General features: G+C 51.3%; 5 protein-coding genes across 5 annotated transcripts; 3 read left to right on the forward strand and 2 right to left on the reverse strand.

The window, feature by feature from the left end:
• Positions 1-292: 292 nt before the first annotated feature.
• Positions 293-673, forward strand: BCR38DRAFT_449839 (uncharacterized protein). Its single transcript, XM_040861317.1, has one exon. The coding sequence runs from the start codon at positions 456-458 to the stop codon at positions 663-665; it is 210 nt and encodes a 69-aa protein (XP_040710528.1). The 5' UTR covers positions 293-455; the 3' UTR covers positions 666-673.
• Positions 674-1475: 802 nt separating this feature from the next.
• Positions 1476-3948, forward strand: BCR38DRAFT_108929 (putative fumarate reductase Osm1). Its single transcript, XM_040853359.1, has 4 exons — positions 1476-1803; positions 1885-1953; positions 2016-2253; positions 2307-3948. Exons 1-4 carry the CDS (start codon positions 1770-1772, stop codon positions 3847-3849), a joined length of 1884 nt encoding a protein of 627 aa, XP_040710529.1. The 5' UTR covers positions 1476-1769; the 3' UTR covers positions 3850-3948.
• Positions 3949-7479: 3531 nt separating this feature from the next.
• Positions 7480-9323, forward strand: BCR38DRAFT_354719 (general substrate transporter; the record flags this gene model as incomplete). The annotated part of the gene is made up of 3 exons (XM_040856897.1): positions 7480-7595; positions 7669-7941; positions 8003-9323. 3 exons carry the CDS (start codon positions 7480-7482, stop codon positions 9321-9323), a joined length of 1710 nt encoding a protein of 569 aa, XP_040710530.1.
• Positions 9324-10317: 994 nt separating this feature from the next.
• BCR38DRAFT_478374 (Metallo-dependent phosphatase-like protein) lies at positions 10318-13353 on the reverse strand. Its single transcript, XM_040863104.1, has 2 exons — positions 12543-13353; positions 10318-12416 (listed from the first exon to the last, which is right to left on the reverse strand). Exons 1-2 carry the CDS (start codon positions 12945-12947, stop codon positions 10620-10622), a joined length of 2202 nt encoding a protein of 733 aa, XP_040710531.1. The 5' UTR covers positions 12948-13353; the 3' UTR covers positions 10318-10619.
• A 358-nt stretch (positions 13354-13711) lies between these two features.
• BCR38DRAFT_504238 (glycoside hydrolase family 3 protein) lies at positions 13712-17085 on the reverse strand (the record flags this gene model as incomplete). Its single annotated transcript, XM_040864894.1, has 8 exons — positions 13712-14114; positions 14181-14671; positions 14720-15359; positions 15419-16081; positions 16139-16358; positions 16406-16664; positions 16719-16844; positions 16891-17085. 8 exons carry the CDS (start codon positions 17083-17085, stop codon positions 14066-14068), a joined length of 2643 nt encoding a protein of 880 aa, XP_040710532.1. The 3' UTR covers positions 13712-14065.
• Between the last annotated feature and the right edge of the window lie 687 nt (positions 17086-17772).

Genomic DNA, 17772 nt, shown 5'->3' on the forward strand with positions numbered 1-17772 from the left:
GTGTCCAGCTGCCATCACCCCTAGAGTTGAATTGACGCACCGTAGCTTTCTCTGTATCATCTGGCCATGTCAATGCCAAAACTCTTAAAGAAGATCTCGTAAACCGCCAGGCGTGCCTCAGGCCATCCTCCACTGAGGCTGTAAGTTGCAACATGTCGGCAAATCAAATCCTTGATCTAAGTGAAACGGCTGGATCAAGAATTCTGCTGTAGTACCGCTCCTACCATGCGTGCGATTGAACGGCAGAGGGTCTCTGTATCTGAGCTACGGCGATGATTTTGTTAGCCATTGGTGAAAAGGCCGTGTGGTTCGGCCTCGTATGAGGTTTCCGACTCTGCAGCAGTAAAACCCTTGCTCATGATATGACTTACTGCAATCCATGTAGCATATATATAACTATCCGTTCGATTTGTAGGCTTATTGCTCCCAGCTTGAACTAATCTATCTCAGTCGGGATGTTCCATCCGAACACAATTTCGAGTTCGCTACGAGATGATTCGAAGTGTGCCACGGAACTTGTAATAACTCACATAGTCTTTCACATGCCAATTCAATGCAAGACCGAAAAAAAGGTACAAGATGCGCCGCAGGGAAACACCAAGCCTCTAAGAAAGGCCGATCAGCTGCTAAAGAAGTGCCAAACGAGATCTAAAAGGGTCATCTGACACGCAAGTTTTGTGGGGGATTGCCGGCCTGCTGCTAATCCCGTCCATAAGTGCTCGACCCGCTTGCTAAAATCTGGGGCAATTCCCATGAAGAGGCGTAGTAGCCTATCAACTCGGGCCTGTTGTTCAGCATGAAAAGCCCCATCCTTGGCCGTCACATGTTAAAACTTCACCTGCAGCTCGAAGAAGTCCGTGTGGTGACATTTGAGAACGAGAAATTCGTCAATGAAATGACGTTGCACAATTTCGTGAAAACATTGGATAGTGAAGGAAAGTGCGTTAAAATGTACGAGGATTAGAACTCATGTCATTGAGCCTCAGCTACGAATATACCGCCGGCTCACGCCAAGTGCCCACCTCTGCTAATTCTCCAGGTTTGTAGCTCATGACTGTGGGGAAGCGGTCTAAAAAGTACCAAAGCCGCCGATTTCGCCCCTCCCAGAGATGGATGAGTCTGGGGTGAATTGCGAGCTGCATTTGCAAGCCTCGGCACTCTGGCCGAAAATGGGTCGGCATTCTCGGAGTAGTATCGAATGACTTCAGGTCCTCGGTCGAATGTGGTACGAGTCCATGTACGGAGTAAACAATGCCTCTGTCTGAAAAGTCATTGATCTAATCAACCAACTGTGCTTTTACTCGGACAAAAAAAGCCGAACCTTCATCCTCATTGTCGGTCAAGAAGCACCTGGATCGTCAATTTTAGCGTGAGGCGAAAAGACCGAATGAATCGCATCGTTCGAAGCCTTAAGTTCCAAGGTTGAACTTGGTGGGGATGATCCTGGCGTACTGCGACAAGCAGGCCCTCTAAAGTGCGCACTACACAAGCAAGTCGAGAGTTCAAATGCGCTTTCCCAGGTCCCCTGTCGACGCTTGACCTCGGCTCACGAATCAGCGTGTCACCAATTCAAAGGCGCCCGTTTATGGCTTGATCCATACCTGGCAACGCGGCCGACACCATATCAAGTCGTGGGCATTCCTCCCTTTCCAGTTCTTTTTCAGGCATTTCCACCTTTGATTTCTTCCACACTTGATTCTTCGTTTCGTCCAAATCGCCAGCCTCAAGTCTGCCCTTAATCAAATTGTCAACATTCATATTTCTTCATAATGGCACCACGGGTGATTGTCGTTGGTGGTGGCTGTAAGTTGATGTCTCCCCACATGCCGACGTCACAGTCGTACGCTCTTCATGTGATGAAGCCAATGCTGACAAGTCTCGCAGTATCTGGCCTGAGTGCCGCGCACACGATTTACCTCGCCGGAGGAAATGTAGTAGTACTTGATAAGCAAGGTGAGTTCGATATTTAGATTCTGAGCAATTGTTTAGGTCAAAGCTGAGACATTCGGTCCTAGGCTTCTTCGGCGGCAACTCCACAAAGGCCACTTCTGGCATCAATGGTGCCTTGACGCGAACACAGGTCGACAGCAAGATCCAGGATAGCGTTAAGCAATTTTATGACGATACCCTAAAGTCTGCTCGGGACAAGGCCAGACCCGACCTCATCAAGGTCCTGACATACAAATCCGCCGCTGCCGTCGAGTGGTTGCAAGATGTATTCAACCTAGATTTGACACTTGTTTCCCGGCTTGGGTAAGCACAGCCAACCCCTACAAGTCCGCCGGAACTGAGCTAACCCCTTGAAGCGGTCACTCGCAGCCAAGAACGCACCGAGGACACGATGCCAAATTCCCTGGCATGGCCATCACATATGCCCTCATGCAACGGCTAGAGGAGCTCGCCGAGAACGAACCCGAGCGTGTCCAGATCATCAAGAAGGCTCGCGTCACTGCGTTGAACAAGGAGGGAAACAAGATTACTGGTGTGACGTATGAGTCTAGTGGCGAGAACAGCACTTTGGATGGCCCAGTCGTCTTGGCCACCGGCGGCTACGCTGCAGACTTTGGGGATGGTTCGCTGTTGAAGCAGCACCGGCCGGACACCTTCGGTCTCGCCACCACCAACGGCTCTCATGCGACTGGTGATGGTCAGAAGATGGTTATGGCAATCGGCGGAAATGGAATCGATATGGACAAAGTCCAGGTCCACCCTACCGGCCTGGTTGATCCCAAAGATCCTGAATCCAAGTGGAAGTTTTTGGCCGCTGAGGCGCTTCGTGGCGAGGGTGGCCTGCTTATCAACGCGGACGGTGACCGATTCTGCGACGAACTGGGACACCGGGATTACGTCTCCGGCATGATGTGGAAGGAGAAGGATAAGAACAAGTTTCCCATTCGGCTGATTCTAAATTCGAAGGCATCCAATACGCTCGACTTCCACACTCGCCACTACTCCGGACGTGGCTTGATGAAGAAGATGACGGGTAAGGAGCTAGCTAAGGAGATTGGTTGTACCCCGGATCATTTGCAAAAGACATTCACAACGTATAACGCCATCGCCGACGGCAAGCAAAAGGACCCCTGGGGCAAGAAGTTTTTCCACAATGGACCCGTGGATATCAACGACGACTTCCACGTCGCTGTCATGGAGCCGGTACTTCATTTCACCATGGGGGGTATCGAAATCAACGACAAGGCTCAAGTCTTGAACAAGGAGCAGAAGCCATTTGAGGGTCTATTCGCCTGCGGAGAATTGGCAGGAGGTGTCCATGGTGCCAACCGACTTGGCGGTTCCTCGTTGCTGGGGTGTGTGGTGTATGGTCGCGTTGCTGGTGACACTGCGAGCAACTACCTCTTCCAACAGGCACTTTCTGGAAGCGTCACTGGTGCCGTTCAACGACTTGGACAAATCTCGCTCCATATTGATCCTTCGCAACCGGGGAAAGTGTCAGTGGAGTGGGGTAACGGAGCTACTGGTTCGACCAGTGTGGGACAATTCACCAGCGCTGCTGGACCCACCCCCAACGCAGATGCCGGTAAGTCGTCCGAGACCGCATCGAAGCCGCAGAGTCCTAAGAAGTTCGAGGTTCCCGATAAGGAGTTCACCATGGAGGAGGTTTCCAAGCACAACAAGAAAGAAGATTTGTGGGTCGTGGTGAAGGGCGTTGTGATGGACGTTACCAATTGGCTTGAAGAGCATCCAGGTGGTCCCCAGGCCATCATGAACTTTATGGGCCGTGATGCTACAGAAGAGTTTGAGATGTTGCACGACGATGAAGTCATTCCCAAGTACGCACCACAACAGGTGATAGGACGTGTTAAGGGCCAGGAAGTCACACTTGAGATTTAATCATTATCCTTCATTTGCACGCTACTGTGTGGGGTAAACACGTTGCGGATTATGGGGAGTGGAATGTCCACCACTGATTGATAAACCGAGAAGATATGTATGAGGTGCTTAGTACTGTATCCAGAGTGTCATTATGGATGCTGCGATGAAATCAATTTTTCATGTATCTCTTTGTTCTGGGGTGAAATTAGCGATATATGCTGTCTCCAGGTTCTGCGGATGTATCGGTTGTCTCCCACTCCATCATGGGTGGTCAGTCTAACCGTTCACATCGGACAGTAAAATGCCTGCCCCTTATTCCCTATATTTACGAATTACAGCAGCTCTTTCCGCGCCATTATTCCTTTGCACACAGAACTTGTGTGTATTGAATGTACTGTCTAGTGGATGCGCAATGAACATCATTCCAAAGTAAGCGAAATTTCACCCTCCATCATCAGTGGTTGCACATTCAGCCCCAAACCGTTACCCTCGTAGCGCAACTCGGGCTTTGGATTGTCGTAACGGGTAGATGCCGCGCATGTAAGCAACCAGCTTTTGGCAGGTAGTCGGCCAGGCTTCGCATAGGATTCTTGCTTGCTTGCTGGCGGCCAGGCACTTACAAGAAATTTCGGCAGCGTGGTGCAAATGCGGCAGAAGGCTTTGGCCGCAGATTTCGGTGAGGATGATATAGGCAGGTGGGTAGGTAGGTAGGTAGGTAAGACATGGTCAGGTAAGTTAGGATTCAGAACATTGCAGTACGACGTGCAGATGAGGAAAGTCAATAGTGCGCGATGTCAAATACGTATGTTAGTCAGCATAGCCAACGTTGGGGGTCTTCGGTTGCGAGACGTGGGTAGGCTATATTCCTATTGGGAGTGTGAAAGACGGCTAAGTTAAGTGGGCTGCTGCAGGGCTGACCAGATGGAATTAGTATACCTCCGTTCACAGTAATTAAACTACGGTGTGCCTTGTGCATATCCTACCTACATCTCACCAAATGCGCGGCGCAGGGTGGGGTGTGGGGGCTGACTATTCAATAGCACGAACTGCTCATTGCTCAGGTGGAACAAAAGAAGCGATGACTGGCGTTTGGGTCAGATCCCAAGACCTTGGCCACTGGTAACCAAACGCTGTGTTATTGTGGTGGCTTCTGTTGGTATCCGCGCCTTCCGTTCACTGGTGGCGGAACTGAGACGAGGCATCTGAGGGAGACGGCTTGGTATCTTGATATACTGATAAATGAGATCTGGACAAGCGTTGTTTTTGAAGGGACACAGCTGGACTGAAAGACTTGATGCCAAGGCTCCAAGCCCGTAAATTGATGAGGTATGCCTCATTTTGGATTTCCAATATCCGTAGTCAGGAGGTGGCCACCTCTGTTGGGTCTTCAGCCAAAGAATTGCCTCATATCTGCCCTTAGACTCGTGTACTTGTTGCCATATGAAGAATGGGCTTCTGGCATTGGGAGTAGTTGTGCTGTTGTGAACATGGTTGTGAAAAACTTCGATATTTGACTGTGAAAAACAATTTGATGCTATTTTATCGTACTCTGGATTTCGAGTTGACTCATGCGTTGGATTCAATGTAAGTCCAGACGGGCAATACTTGGCTAGTATGCGGGAAATACTTCACTACAAACGCAGGCTGACCGGCGCCCATTGGCAGTGAGATCCTAGATGATAAAGTAGGTAGATGTGGCTTGCCGCTTATCAAAGGCTCAACCCTCAGCCATGGGTTCTTGAGCGAGTTCCTTCGACGTATCCTGAGACGAATGATTGACGCCTATTCGCGTCTCGCAACGATTCTGAGGCTTCTTACATCGTTGAGCGGTGTACGGCTTGGTGTCCGGCAAAGGTGCAATGAAGGTTTCTCTCGACTCTGTTACGGCACTCACTGGCTTGAAAATGACGGCTCTAATCTTGCCGTCTACCCCATGGACCTGTACTCAAAATGACCTGTCAATGATGGAAATTCGCAGGTCAGCTTCCACTTGACATACTGTCATACCTGATAGAGGATTGAGCTTGACCGCTTGAACAGGTCGGTTCCAACGGGCTTGATCCATGGCATATTGATGACCATGACGATATAATCAATATTACTCGCTCACCTCGCCTGGGAAAGGAGAGAAGTCAACTGCTCGAGTTCCAAAATTGATGGAAAAGTGGAGATGTCTATTGATGGATGATGCAGCTGGCCCAGCTGAGACGAGACAGGCGCAGCGGCGGCTTCCCCGCATACTCTGAGCAATGGCTTTGCGTCTTGGCACCTGATTCGTTGGGCCCCTGCTTAAGTGCCTACAGAGTAGAACCACCACACCCTTCCAGCAAAATAGCACCTACAGTGCGATGCCGTCCCAAGTCCCGTGTATCATCAGTTTGGTCATTTGCGCATCTGTGTGCAGCGATATTGCTGGTAAGAAGTGCAACCGTCACCGAGCAAAACCAAGAAGCTGGGTTCGCCATCCCGTGACTTGGAAAAAGAAAGGACGGTCTCGTCCGATGTATCAGTTGTTGGCTCCGCGCCGCAGAGATGCACACGGAACCGCTTTGGTACTGGTAGCGATGCCTCAACCAACGAAGCCAAGCTAGCACCGGCCGTCCATTGATGAATACACCAAAGTCCTTATTGCTTCGGCGCACCGTCGAACTATCCCAGCCAACACAGCAGGCGGAACAGTAGTCATTAAAAGCGCGGCTAGATATTAGCCGAAGCGACTTCCCAGTTTCTATATCTGCACCTAACCAAGTAGGCAAGTACTTATTACAGCTTATTACACCTCGGTACCATTTTGCGGCGTCAAACCCTATGTCCACGCACTGGGGAAATATGGTATGGGTCAGGGTAGGGCTGTGACCTTGAGGGCTGGTAAAGCAAAATCTCCAATTATCGAACAGCGCGTATGCTTCGACTGACACCTGCCACCCAAGTGCCCTTTTCAGGCATGCGTCATCGTAACAATGTCGTTTTACGCCGTGCAACATGTAAGCCCTTCTTGCTCAAGCCATTGAGTCTTGAAAGTGAAGCCAAGTGCCACAGGCACACGATTTGGAATTGGCCCGACAAGCGCCCCAACTTCCAAGTCACATAGTGTGATGCGCAGCAAGCTAAATCGAAACAGGCAATGCAGAAGCCAAGGAGAATACCTGCATTTTGAAGGAGGGAAGACGCAGGACGAGTTAGCGGCCAAGATGCAAAATGCCAAAGGCAGCGAGCGAACGGGCTGGATGGCAGACCAGAACCTGACCAGGATTAATCAGGTAAGGTGCCCCCTCCCCTTCGCAGCGTCGCCCCCCAACTTGCGCCAACTTGCCAGCGTTGAAATCGCTTAAGCGAGACTCATCCAAACCAATCAGACGGCTGCGTCCTTTGGCACTTGAGGACGGCCCTCGACGGTCCTCGTGGTTCCCGGAGCCCCCTAGTGCTGCGCTGATCCTGACCTTCCTCCCAAGGTCTCCCGCCTTTCCCTCGCTGCCTGTTCTCCACTCTGGAACTCTGTATTGTCGTTATCCACTATCCGCATCGTCGGTCTTCGATACTCACGAACCCGCAAATTTCAACGACGAACCCCCTCCCCCCTTCAATCGAACCCGACCCACGACGACACCCCATCAGCAGCGCTGGATTGACGTCGCAAATCCCTTCACCATGGCGATAGCCATGGGCTGGCATAAACCCGACAATGTCGCCGGTTCCTCAGCCCCGGCCATCATGGTTGGCCTGTTCGTTGCCACCGGTGGTCTCCTGTTCGGATACGATACTGGGTGAGCAAGTCGCATTGCACCTCAACTGCCCGCCGCCGTGGCACATGTAATACTGACACGACATCTCCCCCAGCTGCATCAACGGCATTCTTGCCATGAACTCCTTCAAGACGCAATTCAACACGGGCTATGTCGATTCAACGGGTTCCATCAACCTGTCGCCCTCCGAGACATCCATCCTCGTCGCCATTCTGAGTGCGGGCACCTTCTTCGGCGCCTTGCTCGGCGCCCCCGCCGGTGATATGATCGGTCGTCGCATCTCCATCATCGGTTCCGTGGGGATTTTCTGTTTCGGCGTTATATTCCAAGTCTGCGCCGACGCGATACCCATGATGTTGGCCGGCAGGTATGTCTATGCCGCTTGATCGAGACTCAGGTGCAACCCGTATTGATGGTGTCCTAATCAGGTTCTTTGCTGGTGTTGGCGTTGGTTCCGTGTCTCTTCTCGTTCCGCTTTATCAGTCTGAAATGGCCCCGAAATGGATTCGGGGCACTCTGGTGTGTGCATATCAGTTGTCCATCACTGCAGGTCTCCTCGCCGCGTCAGGTGTCAACATTTTGACGCAGGGATTGCATGGGGCGGCAGCGTATCGAATCCCGATGGGGCTCCAGCTGACTTGGGCTTGTGTCCTAACCCTCGGTCTCCTCATTCTCCCGGAAACACCACGGTATCTCATCAAGCGTGGCTCAAAGGAGGCCGCGGCGCTATCTCTCAGCCGACTTCGGCGGCTTGACATAACCCACCCGGCTCTTGTCGAAGAACTCGCCGAAATCCAGGCGAACCACGAGTATGAGTTGACGTTGGGCCCTGCTACTTACCGCGACATATTCCTTGGATCACCTCATCTTGGCCGCAGGATCTTAACCGGATGCGGTTTGCAGATGTTGCAACAACTGACGGGCATCAATTTCATCATGTACTATGGAACCACTTTCTTCAATGGCGCTGGCATCCACAACCCTTTCCTCATTTCCTTGATCACTAACATCATCAACGTCGTCTCTACCATCCCGGGCCTGTTCGTCGTTGAGACATGGGGCCGACGAAACCTACTCCTCGTCGGCTCCATTGGAATGGCCATGTGCCATCTTGTTATCGCCATCTTCGGGACTGCGGTGGGGAACGACAACAACGAGACTTCGAGCAAAGTCATCATCGTTTTCGTGACCTTTTTCGTTTTCTTCTATGCGGCTTCTTGGGGTCCAGTCGCATGGGTCGTGACGGCCGAAATCTACCCTCTCAAAATCCGTGCCAAGTCCATGTCAGTTTCTACGGCGTCAAACTGGCTGCTTAACTTCGGAATCGCTTATGGCACGCCGTACATGGTTGGTGAAGGGGTGGGCTACGCGGACATGGGTCCGAAGGTGTTTTATGTTTGGGGAGCATTCTGCATTCTCGCCGGCGTCTTCGTATTCTGCATGGTTTACGAGACGAGCAAGATCAGCCTCGAACAAATTGACGAGATGTACGAAAGAGTCGACTACGCATGGAACAGCAAACGCTTCGAACCGAGCTGGAGTTTCCAGCAACTGCGGGACGAAGGTTTCGCCGACAGCGGCATACCGCCTGTGGATCACGAACTTGAGCCGTCGAGGACAGGCTCCAGCACCAGCGAAAGCATATCAACGATTCACACGGACTCAGCTAGTAATGAGAACAGGACCCAAGAGGACAAAATACTCCACCAGATGGGAATACCGAGTAACGTCAACTTTAACGATTACTGAACTTACGTATCACAAACGCCTTAACAACAGGGGCCCAACCCCCAGGCTGCCTATATTATAACAACGCTATCTCTCACGAGTTACTGGATCTGTCTTTCGAGTTACGTATTGGGAATACCAGCGCAGGAGTTCGATGTATTGGAGTTTATCAGGAGGGTGGGTCGGGATCCGGAACAACGGGTGGGGGTACTAGGGCCTGGGTTTTGTAGTTTATTGGGAATATTGCGATCCGTACGGACATCATCGAATTGGATATTTTGGGAGTCTTTTACTTGGGAGCACCGGGCGACCCAGCTGGGCAAAAGAAAAAAGTCAGGCCTGCTGACAAATTTTGAACCATGTTGCTCTCCAATCTTCCCGCCTTGTCGGGTGCTGTTGTCCAAATTCAGAAAAATCAACTACTCGTGCCGCTTCCGCGAAGTGAAGTTGGCTTTACCTTTGGACATTCTCTCGTGCCAGGCTATGTTGTGAGAGGAGCACGCCGGCTAAGGACATAATCAACACTTAGTCTTCTCCTTCTGCTCATGTCTGCTGGCTGCTGATTATGTGGCATAGTTTGCCTCTGATAATTTCAGCCGTAATCAAGCTAGATGCAGTGGCCGAGTGAGGTTCATATTCGCTGACAATACATGGTGACGTCGACTATCAATCATGTTCAGCGAAAGATAGATATATCACGTCTATAACCTCAACTTCAACAAACACACGTTTACTTTTAGTGCTCTGGCACGAATGGTATACAGGTAGAATATTGTATTTTTATTTTATTTCCTGGTCACGTAAGGAGGTAATTCGCGCGTAGACCCAAGTCATCCCGCACGTGCAGTCAGTCAGTCTAAAGGCAATAGAGAAGACCACGTTGAGCAATTACAGATGGTATTTCCGTCGCTTGTCCAACAACCCTCAGTATGGTCTGCTGTGTTCGATTCTTGTGTGTAAAATACCCAAGCACCCTATTCTCGGCATATGTGCGCTAGGAGGTGGCCATTTGTGCTCTGTAATAATTGTCTTTTCTATCTACCCATTAACGGACAATATTTGTACAACAACCCATCCAGTTGTACGCCAGAGCTGTGTGTGCGGTGTCTGTCTTCCCTGCTGCCATTTATCTATCCAAAGTTTTGACAAACCCCAACCAATCAGCCAGCCAGCCTGGAACCATTACCATGCATGTATACCACCAACACCGTTCAAAGCAAAGGCAGACTAGACCGACTACTCCAGACTTACCGCTACCCACCGACGTCTAGTACAACATAAGAAACTGCCATTTTCACAATTTACGGTACGCTAAGCTCATCCCTTATAAGTAAGATAAGCAAAGAATCCAAAGACCATCCACACGACCCTCCAGGTGGTCGTCCACATCTCCCTCCATATCAGCGCCGTCCGAGACTGCAAGCTCGTTCTCCAGTTCGGTCGAGCAGCTGCTCTCCAAGTGGTGCCCTGCAGCCTGCCTCCATCGAAGAAATCCCGCCTGATTTCGATCCTGGGACCCTTGTTCACGCCCCAACCCCACCTGTCGGAGCGAATTTTGCTTTTCGGCCTGGGTGAGATGCTTCGCACGGCACCGTTCGTTATCGAGGCGCCCCGACCTCGGGTATTCGAGGCTAGGCGGGCGGAGAGTAGATTATTGCCGGATGTACCAAAGGACCGCGACTTGATGTCGTTGCCACTGTCGCTTTCGACCTTCTCTTTGAATACGGGCAAGATGGACCGGTCGCCTTGCTGGGTCGGATCCAGCGCAAAGGGCTGCAGGTTGAGGATGGAGAAGAGAAAGGCCCGGGCGGCGAGGGCGAAGACGTTGAGGATAGCCAAAGCTGCGTATGTGGTGAAGGTGGAGAATGACCTGGGTAGCAGGCAGAGATGTGTCTGCAAAGTAGGTTTGCCATCTCCCGCAAGGGGACGCCCATCCGCATCGACGGGGTTCCAAAGCGAGACCATCTGGAAACCCGGCGTGGGTACACCCATAGCCATACTCAAACTCTTGACGGTGATCTCGGGGACGTTCTCTTTCTTCTCGGAATGGACTAGCTCGCAGTAGTCGTGGTCGTCCCCAGAGAATGCGTGAATGACATTGCCGATGCTCTTGATCAGCTTAATCGAGTCCGACTCGCTCAGTACGTTTTGGTATTGGTAGCCACTCGACACGCTGATGGCATTGCGATGATCTGGGAATACGGGATCCGTCTGCCCTTTCGGTGGCTTCGCCGGCGGCCAGTGCTCGCGCAATGGACCACAGGGCGTTCCTGGCTCCCGGTATAGGGGCACATGCGTGAGCAGTACGGTCGGAAAGTCAGGCCCATCCGCCTCTTTCAACAGACTCGGCACGTCGTTGTACTCGGCGTCGTTGAGTTCCTCCACTTTGTGATCGAATATTAGTTCTTCGACCTCCCCTTGCCAAAACTTAAGTTCCTTGATCGCAGCCCGCCGTTTCTTGGCCTTCACCTCTGCGAGGAACTTCTCGACTGGATTAAAGATGCCGCGTAAGTCGACTTGGTCCTTCATGGTCGAACTGGCGGCACTTAAGGACACAGAGTCCACCGACACAAAAGTATGATTACCAATGACATCGACACGGTTTGTCTCCCCAAAATAAGCATTGAAACGTTTCCTGGCTGGAATTTTGACCTCGGCTCCGAAGCCCAAGTCGTGGTTCCCCGGTAAGCTCGATATGAGCTTTCGCCCCCTCTGCCAGGCTCCAGGGAAGACGCCGCCTACCGCCCACGGCTCGTAGAAGATGTCTCCGAACCTGCCATATTCTTCTAGCCAGTAATCTTCGCCATATTTTCTATTCCACTCCTTCAGTAATTTCTGTTCGCTCTCGGGTCGATGGTGCTTAGCCCATTCCGGATCTCTGAAATCGCCGCGTGCCGTTTTCCACTCGCGCCCGCCGTCGAAGAGATCGCCAAGAAATACGACCGTGTCGGGTTGTAATACCTTTTGAAGCTGCGTGTATGACCGCCGGAGATAGTTGTCGGTGATCTGCATCGTCAATGGGTTCAAAGGCCACGGGCGGCCCGGGTATGAATGCGGGTCGATGATCTGGGGGTCGGCGACAAAAACGAGGCGATGTGGTGTTGCTCCTGTGGGCTGCGTGCGCATGTATGTAAGCTGAAGGACTCTATGCCGTCGCCGTGCCTGACATGTCTTCTACGCAGTCTACTCGACCTGCGAGTGCTCTCGTCTAGCCCAGATCTAATAGAACTGGAGACTTACCCATTTCTCCCAATGGTCCCAATCGCAGCTTTGCACCCTACTAGCAAAGATCCATCTCTCGCCCCAGAGCAGCACCAGCACCCATAAGCCAACCAGCAAGTGCGGGAAGCTCAAGAGCCGGCGCGCAACCAGATTTCTCTTGACCACCTGTCCGCCCTGCATAGCTATGTTGGTGGCAGCGATGCGGCCCGGCCCATTCCCAAATGCCCAAAGACGATGTAATAGCACTCGCGCGCCCGCTCGAATCTCGTCAATGTCGAAGTGCAAGTCGACCTGCTGGTGATTGCGGAACTGGTGGCGTGTCGACTTAGAGGAGGAGGACGCCGCAGAGGAGGAACTGTAACCGTAGCCATTCCCATTGCCGTTGCCGTAGCCATTGCCACTATTACTATAAGACGGCGCCATGACTGATCCCGCAGACGATGGCAGCCATAGGAATAAGGGGAAACGCGTCGTCAGAAACACCCACGGTCAACACGTTCGCAGGTTATCCGCACTTGTTTCTCTGTTCGAGGGCCTACAGCGGGTTGGTTCAGTGTTTGCTCAAAATGAGAGATGTCGTTTTGAAAGAAGCTCTGCCGGGTTCCCGACCTTGCGAAGACGGAGACAGTGCGTGCTGCGACCAATGAGTCTCAGGTCGGCTTCTCGGGTGTCACAATACAGGACCTTGGCTGCAATGTGCATCAAATTCACCGCCTTACTTCCAAGATTGAAAGGCAACAACGTTCCGGAGAAATTCCTTCGTGACTTCACATTTAACGCGTGTCAATTCTGCTGCTCTAACAACCCTGAAGCTAGAGTCTATTAAAAGCATTTTAAGCTCCGATCAAATGGGGTAGTGCCCCTGTCACTTGCAATTGGGGGATCTACCATTCTGGCCAATTGAGTGCCCGTAACATACCTGACTCAGAAAACGAATCCATCTACTTCTTCACTGGGCTTGTTTGCGTGGTATCTTTTCACCACCAGAGTCAATAGCGGTGGCATCGCCCATCTCAGCTTTCAGCCCAGATTCTGGCCCCTAGGATAAGTGAGTCAAGGCAAGTGATGCTCGGACCTTGCTATGAAATGGCACTACTTCGCACTCACTGAGCGCCAGGATCAAGGCCAGACGGAAGGCTTTTGATCATTCGACCAGCTCATTGTTGAAAATATATCACATCCCCCAAAGCGTTTAACTCATCACGTAAATGTTGTGTCGCAATGCTCACTATTATAAACCGAGTACGGAAAGTATTCAACGTTATCTCAACACTGCCAGATATGCCTCCGCGAAAGGAAACTCGTATAAGGAATGTGTCATGAAAAAGGAATGGTATCTCAGAATCTTGTGCCCTAGGAAAACCATAACTAGTCCGAAAACCATTATTATGCGTACTCTGACTATGCCATGCGGAAATGATCGACTAAATACCAAATAGGGGCACACCAAAAATCCATTACATCCCGTGCACATGTTCATGATAAAGAGCCGAGAGCCAAACCCCCTCTATGCAAGATCGGAGACTGCAAAGTAGTGAAAACTAGAAAATCCATGTGAATGACTCTTTGACCTTGAACGATGCGGATTGCCTAAACCATCCCACGGTTAGTATGATAATTTCATCAATGGGGTGGTGAGAATGAGCAGTAAGTTACCTGATATCTGTCGACGAAGCACCCACTAACACCTTAAATGTCCCTTCATCTGCAATCCACGCTGGGATAGCAGGGTCAAAGTACCCAACCGCGTACTTGTCTAGAGAAAGTGTGATGTGCTTTGTCTCGTCGGGCTCTAGGTATACCTTTTCAAAGGCAGCTAGTTCCTTCTCCGGTCGCGGAAGCGCCGACTTCTCATCCCGGATATAGACCTGGATGATTTCGGAGCCGGCGACCGGGCCGGTATTGGTGACGGCCATTATCAAGTGAATTGGTGCTTCAGGTGTTAATGTCTTCTGGCTGAGGGATGGACGGCCATACTCGAAAGAGGTGTAGGAAAGACCATGGCCGAAGGAGAAGAGCGGTGGGATGTTTGTGCGGTCGTAATGACGGTAGCCGATATATAACCCTTCGCCATACAGCACACGGAGGTTTTCACCAGGCCAGTTGTGGTAAGCAGGGGTGTCCTCAAGTCTACGAGGGAACGTTGACTACAAACGTTAGCGAATTGTTAGACATTGCTTGTAGCAGCCACTTACTGGTAGTTTTCCGCTTGGGTTCTTGAAACCAAATAACACATCCGCCAGCGCATTTCCTGCTTCTTGGCCCTGATACCAAGCCTGGATGATAGCCGGCACCTCGTCGGCCCACGGCATGGTGACGGGCGAGCCCGACTGGTTAACGACGACAGTACGAGGGTTGGCCTTCACAACGGCCTCAATCAGACGATCCTGGCTGCCATCCGATGGAAGATCCATCGTCTTACGGTCGTAGCCTTCCGACTCCCACTCGGCATCTAGCCCAACAATAACGACAGCGACATCTGCCTCCTTGGCAGCATCCACAGCTTGCTGCAGGTAGTCAACCTGATCTTCCTCTTTAAACCCAATGCGACAGCCACCGTACTTGTGGGTCATGTGTTCGATATTTTGTTTCGCCATTGGTCTCAACTCATTCGTCATCTCCACGCGCAACTCGATAGACTTGCCCGCTTGCATGTCCACATCCACCATGTAGTCGATCGAGCCGTCGAACATAGCCTCGCCCTCCTCGGTCCAGTCCCAAAGGTCAAGGGCTAGTTTCCCATCGACGTAAAGCTTACCGGGCCCAACCGACATATAGCTGATGGTATGCTTCCCATTGGTGGTCGGAGTAAGATACGTCGTTGCAATGGCGGACCTATGCAGAGTTAGTCTTCTTTTTTGGTTTTGTTTTGTGAGAGACAAAGGTATACATACCACTCGGGCCCAAGTTGTGCAAGGGGTGCCGAGTCCCACAAAAAGAGATCCGTATTGGTTCGACGCTGTTGAACTACAACTTGACCCTCGAACTTGTCCCCGCTGAACCATTCGAGAGTGACGCCGGGCTTGCCAGACTTGTCAGTACAGAAAGGTGATGCCACAGGCAACCACTTGTGGATGTGGCAACCTTGCGCATAGACGACGTGCTGTTTAGAAGCCGCGCGAATGCTGTCTAGCGGCAAAGTGTTGTAATAGGGGTTCAGACTGGCACTGCCACCACCGCCAGCGATGGCCCTGTTAGCATTTGGACCAATGACGGCAACTTTGGCAGTTTGGGGGTTGATGGGAAGAATAGCGCGGTCATTCTTGAGCAAAGTTAGACCTTGGGCGCCCGCCTCGCGAATTATGGCTTGTGTCTCTTTTCGGTTGTCTTCCCGCTCTGCTTCCTCCGGTGACATATTCCCTTCCCTTGTTCGCTCGACTAGCGTCAGGACGTTCTCAGCAGCACGGTCGATGTCATCTACTACAAGCTCCCCGGCTTCGAGGGCTTTGAGAATTTTACCGAACCGCCACTTTGTCGAGTAGGGGAACTCGACATCACATCCCGCCTTCAAAGACATAGTGGTTGAATTAGTGCCTCCCCAGTCAGAAACCACGGTACTGAAAAGTTTTGTTTAGCAGTTTTCCGTACGGAAATCTGTGGTCCGTGGGCCTTACCCATCGTAACCCCATTCTCCCCGAAGGATATCCTTCAGCGTATGCATATTCTCATCCGCGTGTATACCGTTGATCAAGTTGTATGACGACATGACGGCCCACGGTTTTGCCTCTCGAATCGCAATCTCAAAAGGTCGAAGATATAGTTCCCGCAACGGCCGCTCCATCATGACCGAGTCGATAGTCAGTCTATGAGTTTCCTGCTCGTTTGCCACGAAGTCTGCATCATGGTTAGCAGACGTCACATCTTGCATTAAGGCCACAAACGCTTGATGGCAGCAGCAATGCCCTTGGATTGGAGACCCCGAATGTACTGGGCTGCTAGTTTCCCCGTGAGAAGGGGATCCTCCGAGAAACTTTCAAAGTTTCTGCCTCCCAAGGGATGTCGGTGCAAGCACACAGTTGGCGCTAATAGAACATGGGCAGATCTCGCCCTGACCTCGCCAGCAAGATGCTGTCCAACCTCGTAGACGAGTTCTTTGTTCCATGTTGCAGCTAGCGAGATACCGCAGGGGAACAGAGCAGCCTGTCTCACAGGTGAGTTGAAGTGTTGGCACGGCATCTACTTCAGTGGGCTGACCTTGGTCCCTCCGACAAAAATACCACCACGTGCGCCGTTTGGGCCATCACTGGTCTTGATTGCTGGGACTCCCTTTTCAGGTATGGCGTTCGTCCGCCAGAAATCCGCTGCAGTGAGTAAAGATACCTGGCGTCGTCAGTGATTTGAAGTATACGGTGGTATAATTTCAGACCTTCTCCTCTAGTGTCAATAATGTGAGCTTTTTCTGGGCTACTAGTCGACTGCCTGATAGAACGGCATTCTTTTGCAAAGGACTCGCTGGAGACGAATATTGTGTGTCTGGAGTCGTCGTGCTTCCTGTAGTCTCCAGTGGTGAAGGGTTGGGATCCATCCCGTGATCTACTACAGTCGGCTCGATACCATCCATAGAGACGTCCGTTACAATTGTCTTTCACGAGTTGAAAGTATCGATGCTTCCACACTTAATTGGTGGTGGACGAGGGAATGGCTTTGGTGATCCAGATATGTTGCAGACTGCAATTATGGACAACAAACGATGATTCGTCCCTTCCTTCGGGTGGGCTTCTAGAATGAGGATATAAACAACTGAGAACCTGGATGCTTAAATAGATCTGTGGGGTGGGATTTCAAGTGATATACGTAGTGCATAATTCACTAATATAGTAGAGAACAACCAGTCTATATAAGTCATGCAAGAAGTTGGGTCACCTGCTGTAAGCGCAATAAACCTTCGAACCATTGATAGCCCACAACAAATGAAACAAAGATATCGAAAACGGAAGGAAGCAGCTACCCAGGGTAGGCTGAGCTGCGAGAGATGCCGGCATGGAGGCCAAGGAGGCTCACAATGCTACCTTCCGCAGCACCAGGCAATATTGAAGAAGAAAACCGAAGTACTTCACTGTGCGGGCCTTTTAAGACAAACCCGGTCTTGCGGCTGTATATGATCGAGATAGAAAACGCAAGGCTCCCAAACTTGATTAAAGAGGGATCCCGCAGAGCCGGGAGTGGAGAAATGGCGTCTTCGGTGTTACCGAATCACTTGACTTGTCCGTCTGGGGCACCATCATTTTGTCTTTGTCCGGAACAGTCA

This window comes from Pseudomassariella vexata (genome assembly GCF_002105095.1).
Source record: "Pseudomassariella vexata strain CBS 129021 chromosome Unknown BCR38scaffold_20, whole genome shotgun sequence".
NCBI classification, from domain to species: Eukaryota; Fungi; Ascomycota; class Sordariomycetes; order Amphisphaeriales; family Pseudomassariaceae; genus Pseudomassariella; species Pseudomassariella vexata.

What these genes read in the sequence shown, in the direction of transcription:
- BCR38DRAFT_108929 (XM_040853359.1), top strand. Translation starts at nt 1,770, where the DNA reads ATGGCACCACGGGTGATTGTCGTTGGTGGTGGCT. An exon ending in GATTGTCGTTGGTGGTGGCT is followed by an intron (nt 1,804 to 1,884) that starts GTAAGTTGATGT and finishes CAAGTCTCGCAG; the next exon opens with TATCTGGCCTGAGTGCCGCG. An exon ending in AGTAGTACTTGATAAGCAAG is followed by an intron (nt 1,954 to 2,015) that starts GTGAGTTCGATA and finishes ATTCGGTCCTAG; the next exon opens with GCTTCTTCGGCGGCAACTCC.
- BCR38DRAFT_478374 (XM_040863104.1), bottom strand. Translation starts at nt 12,947, where the DNA reads ATGGCGCCGTCTTATAGTAATAGTGGCAATGGCTACGGCAACGGCAAT. An exon ending in GGGACCATTGGGAGAAATGG is followed by an intron (nt 12,417 to 12,542) that starts GTAAGTCTCCAG and finishes ATGCGCACGCAG; the next exon opens with CCCACAGGAGCAACACCACA.
- BCR38DRAFT_449839 (XM_040861317.1), top strand. Translation starts at nt 456, where the DNA reads ATGTTCCATCCGAACACAATTTCGAGTTCGCTACGAGATGATTCGAAG.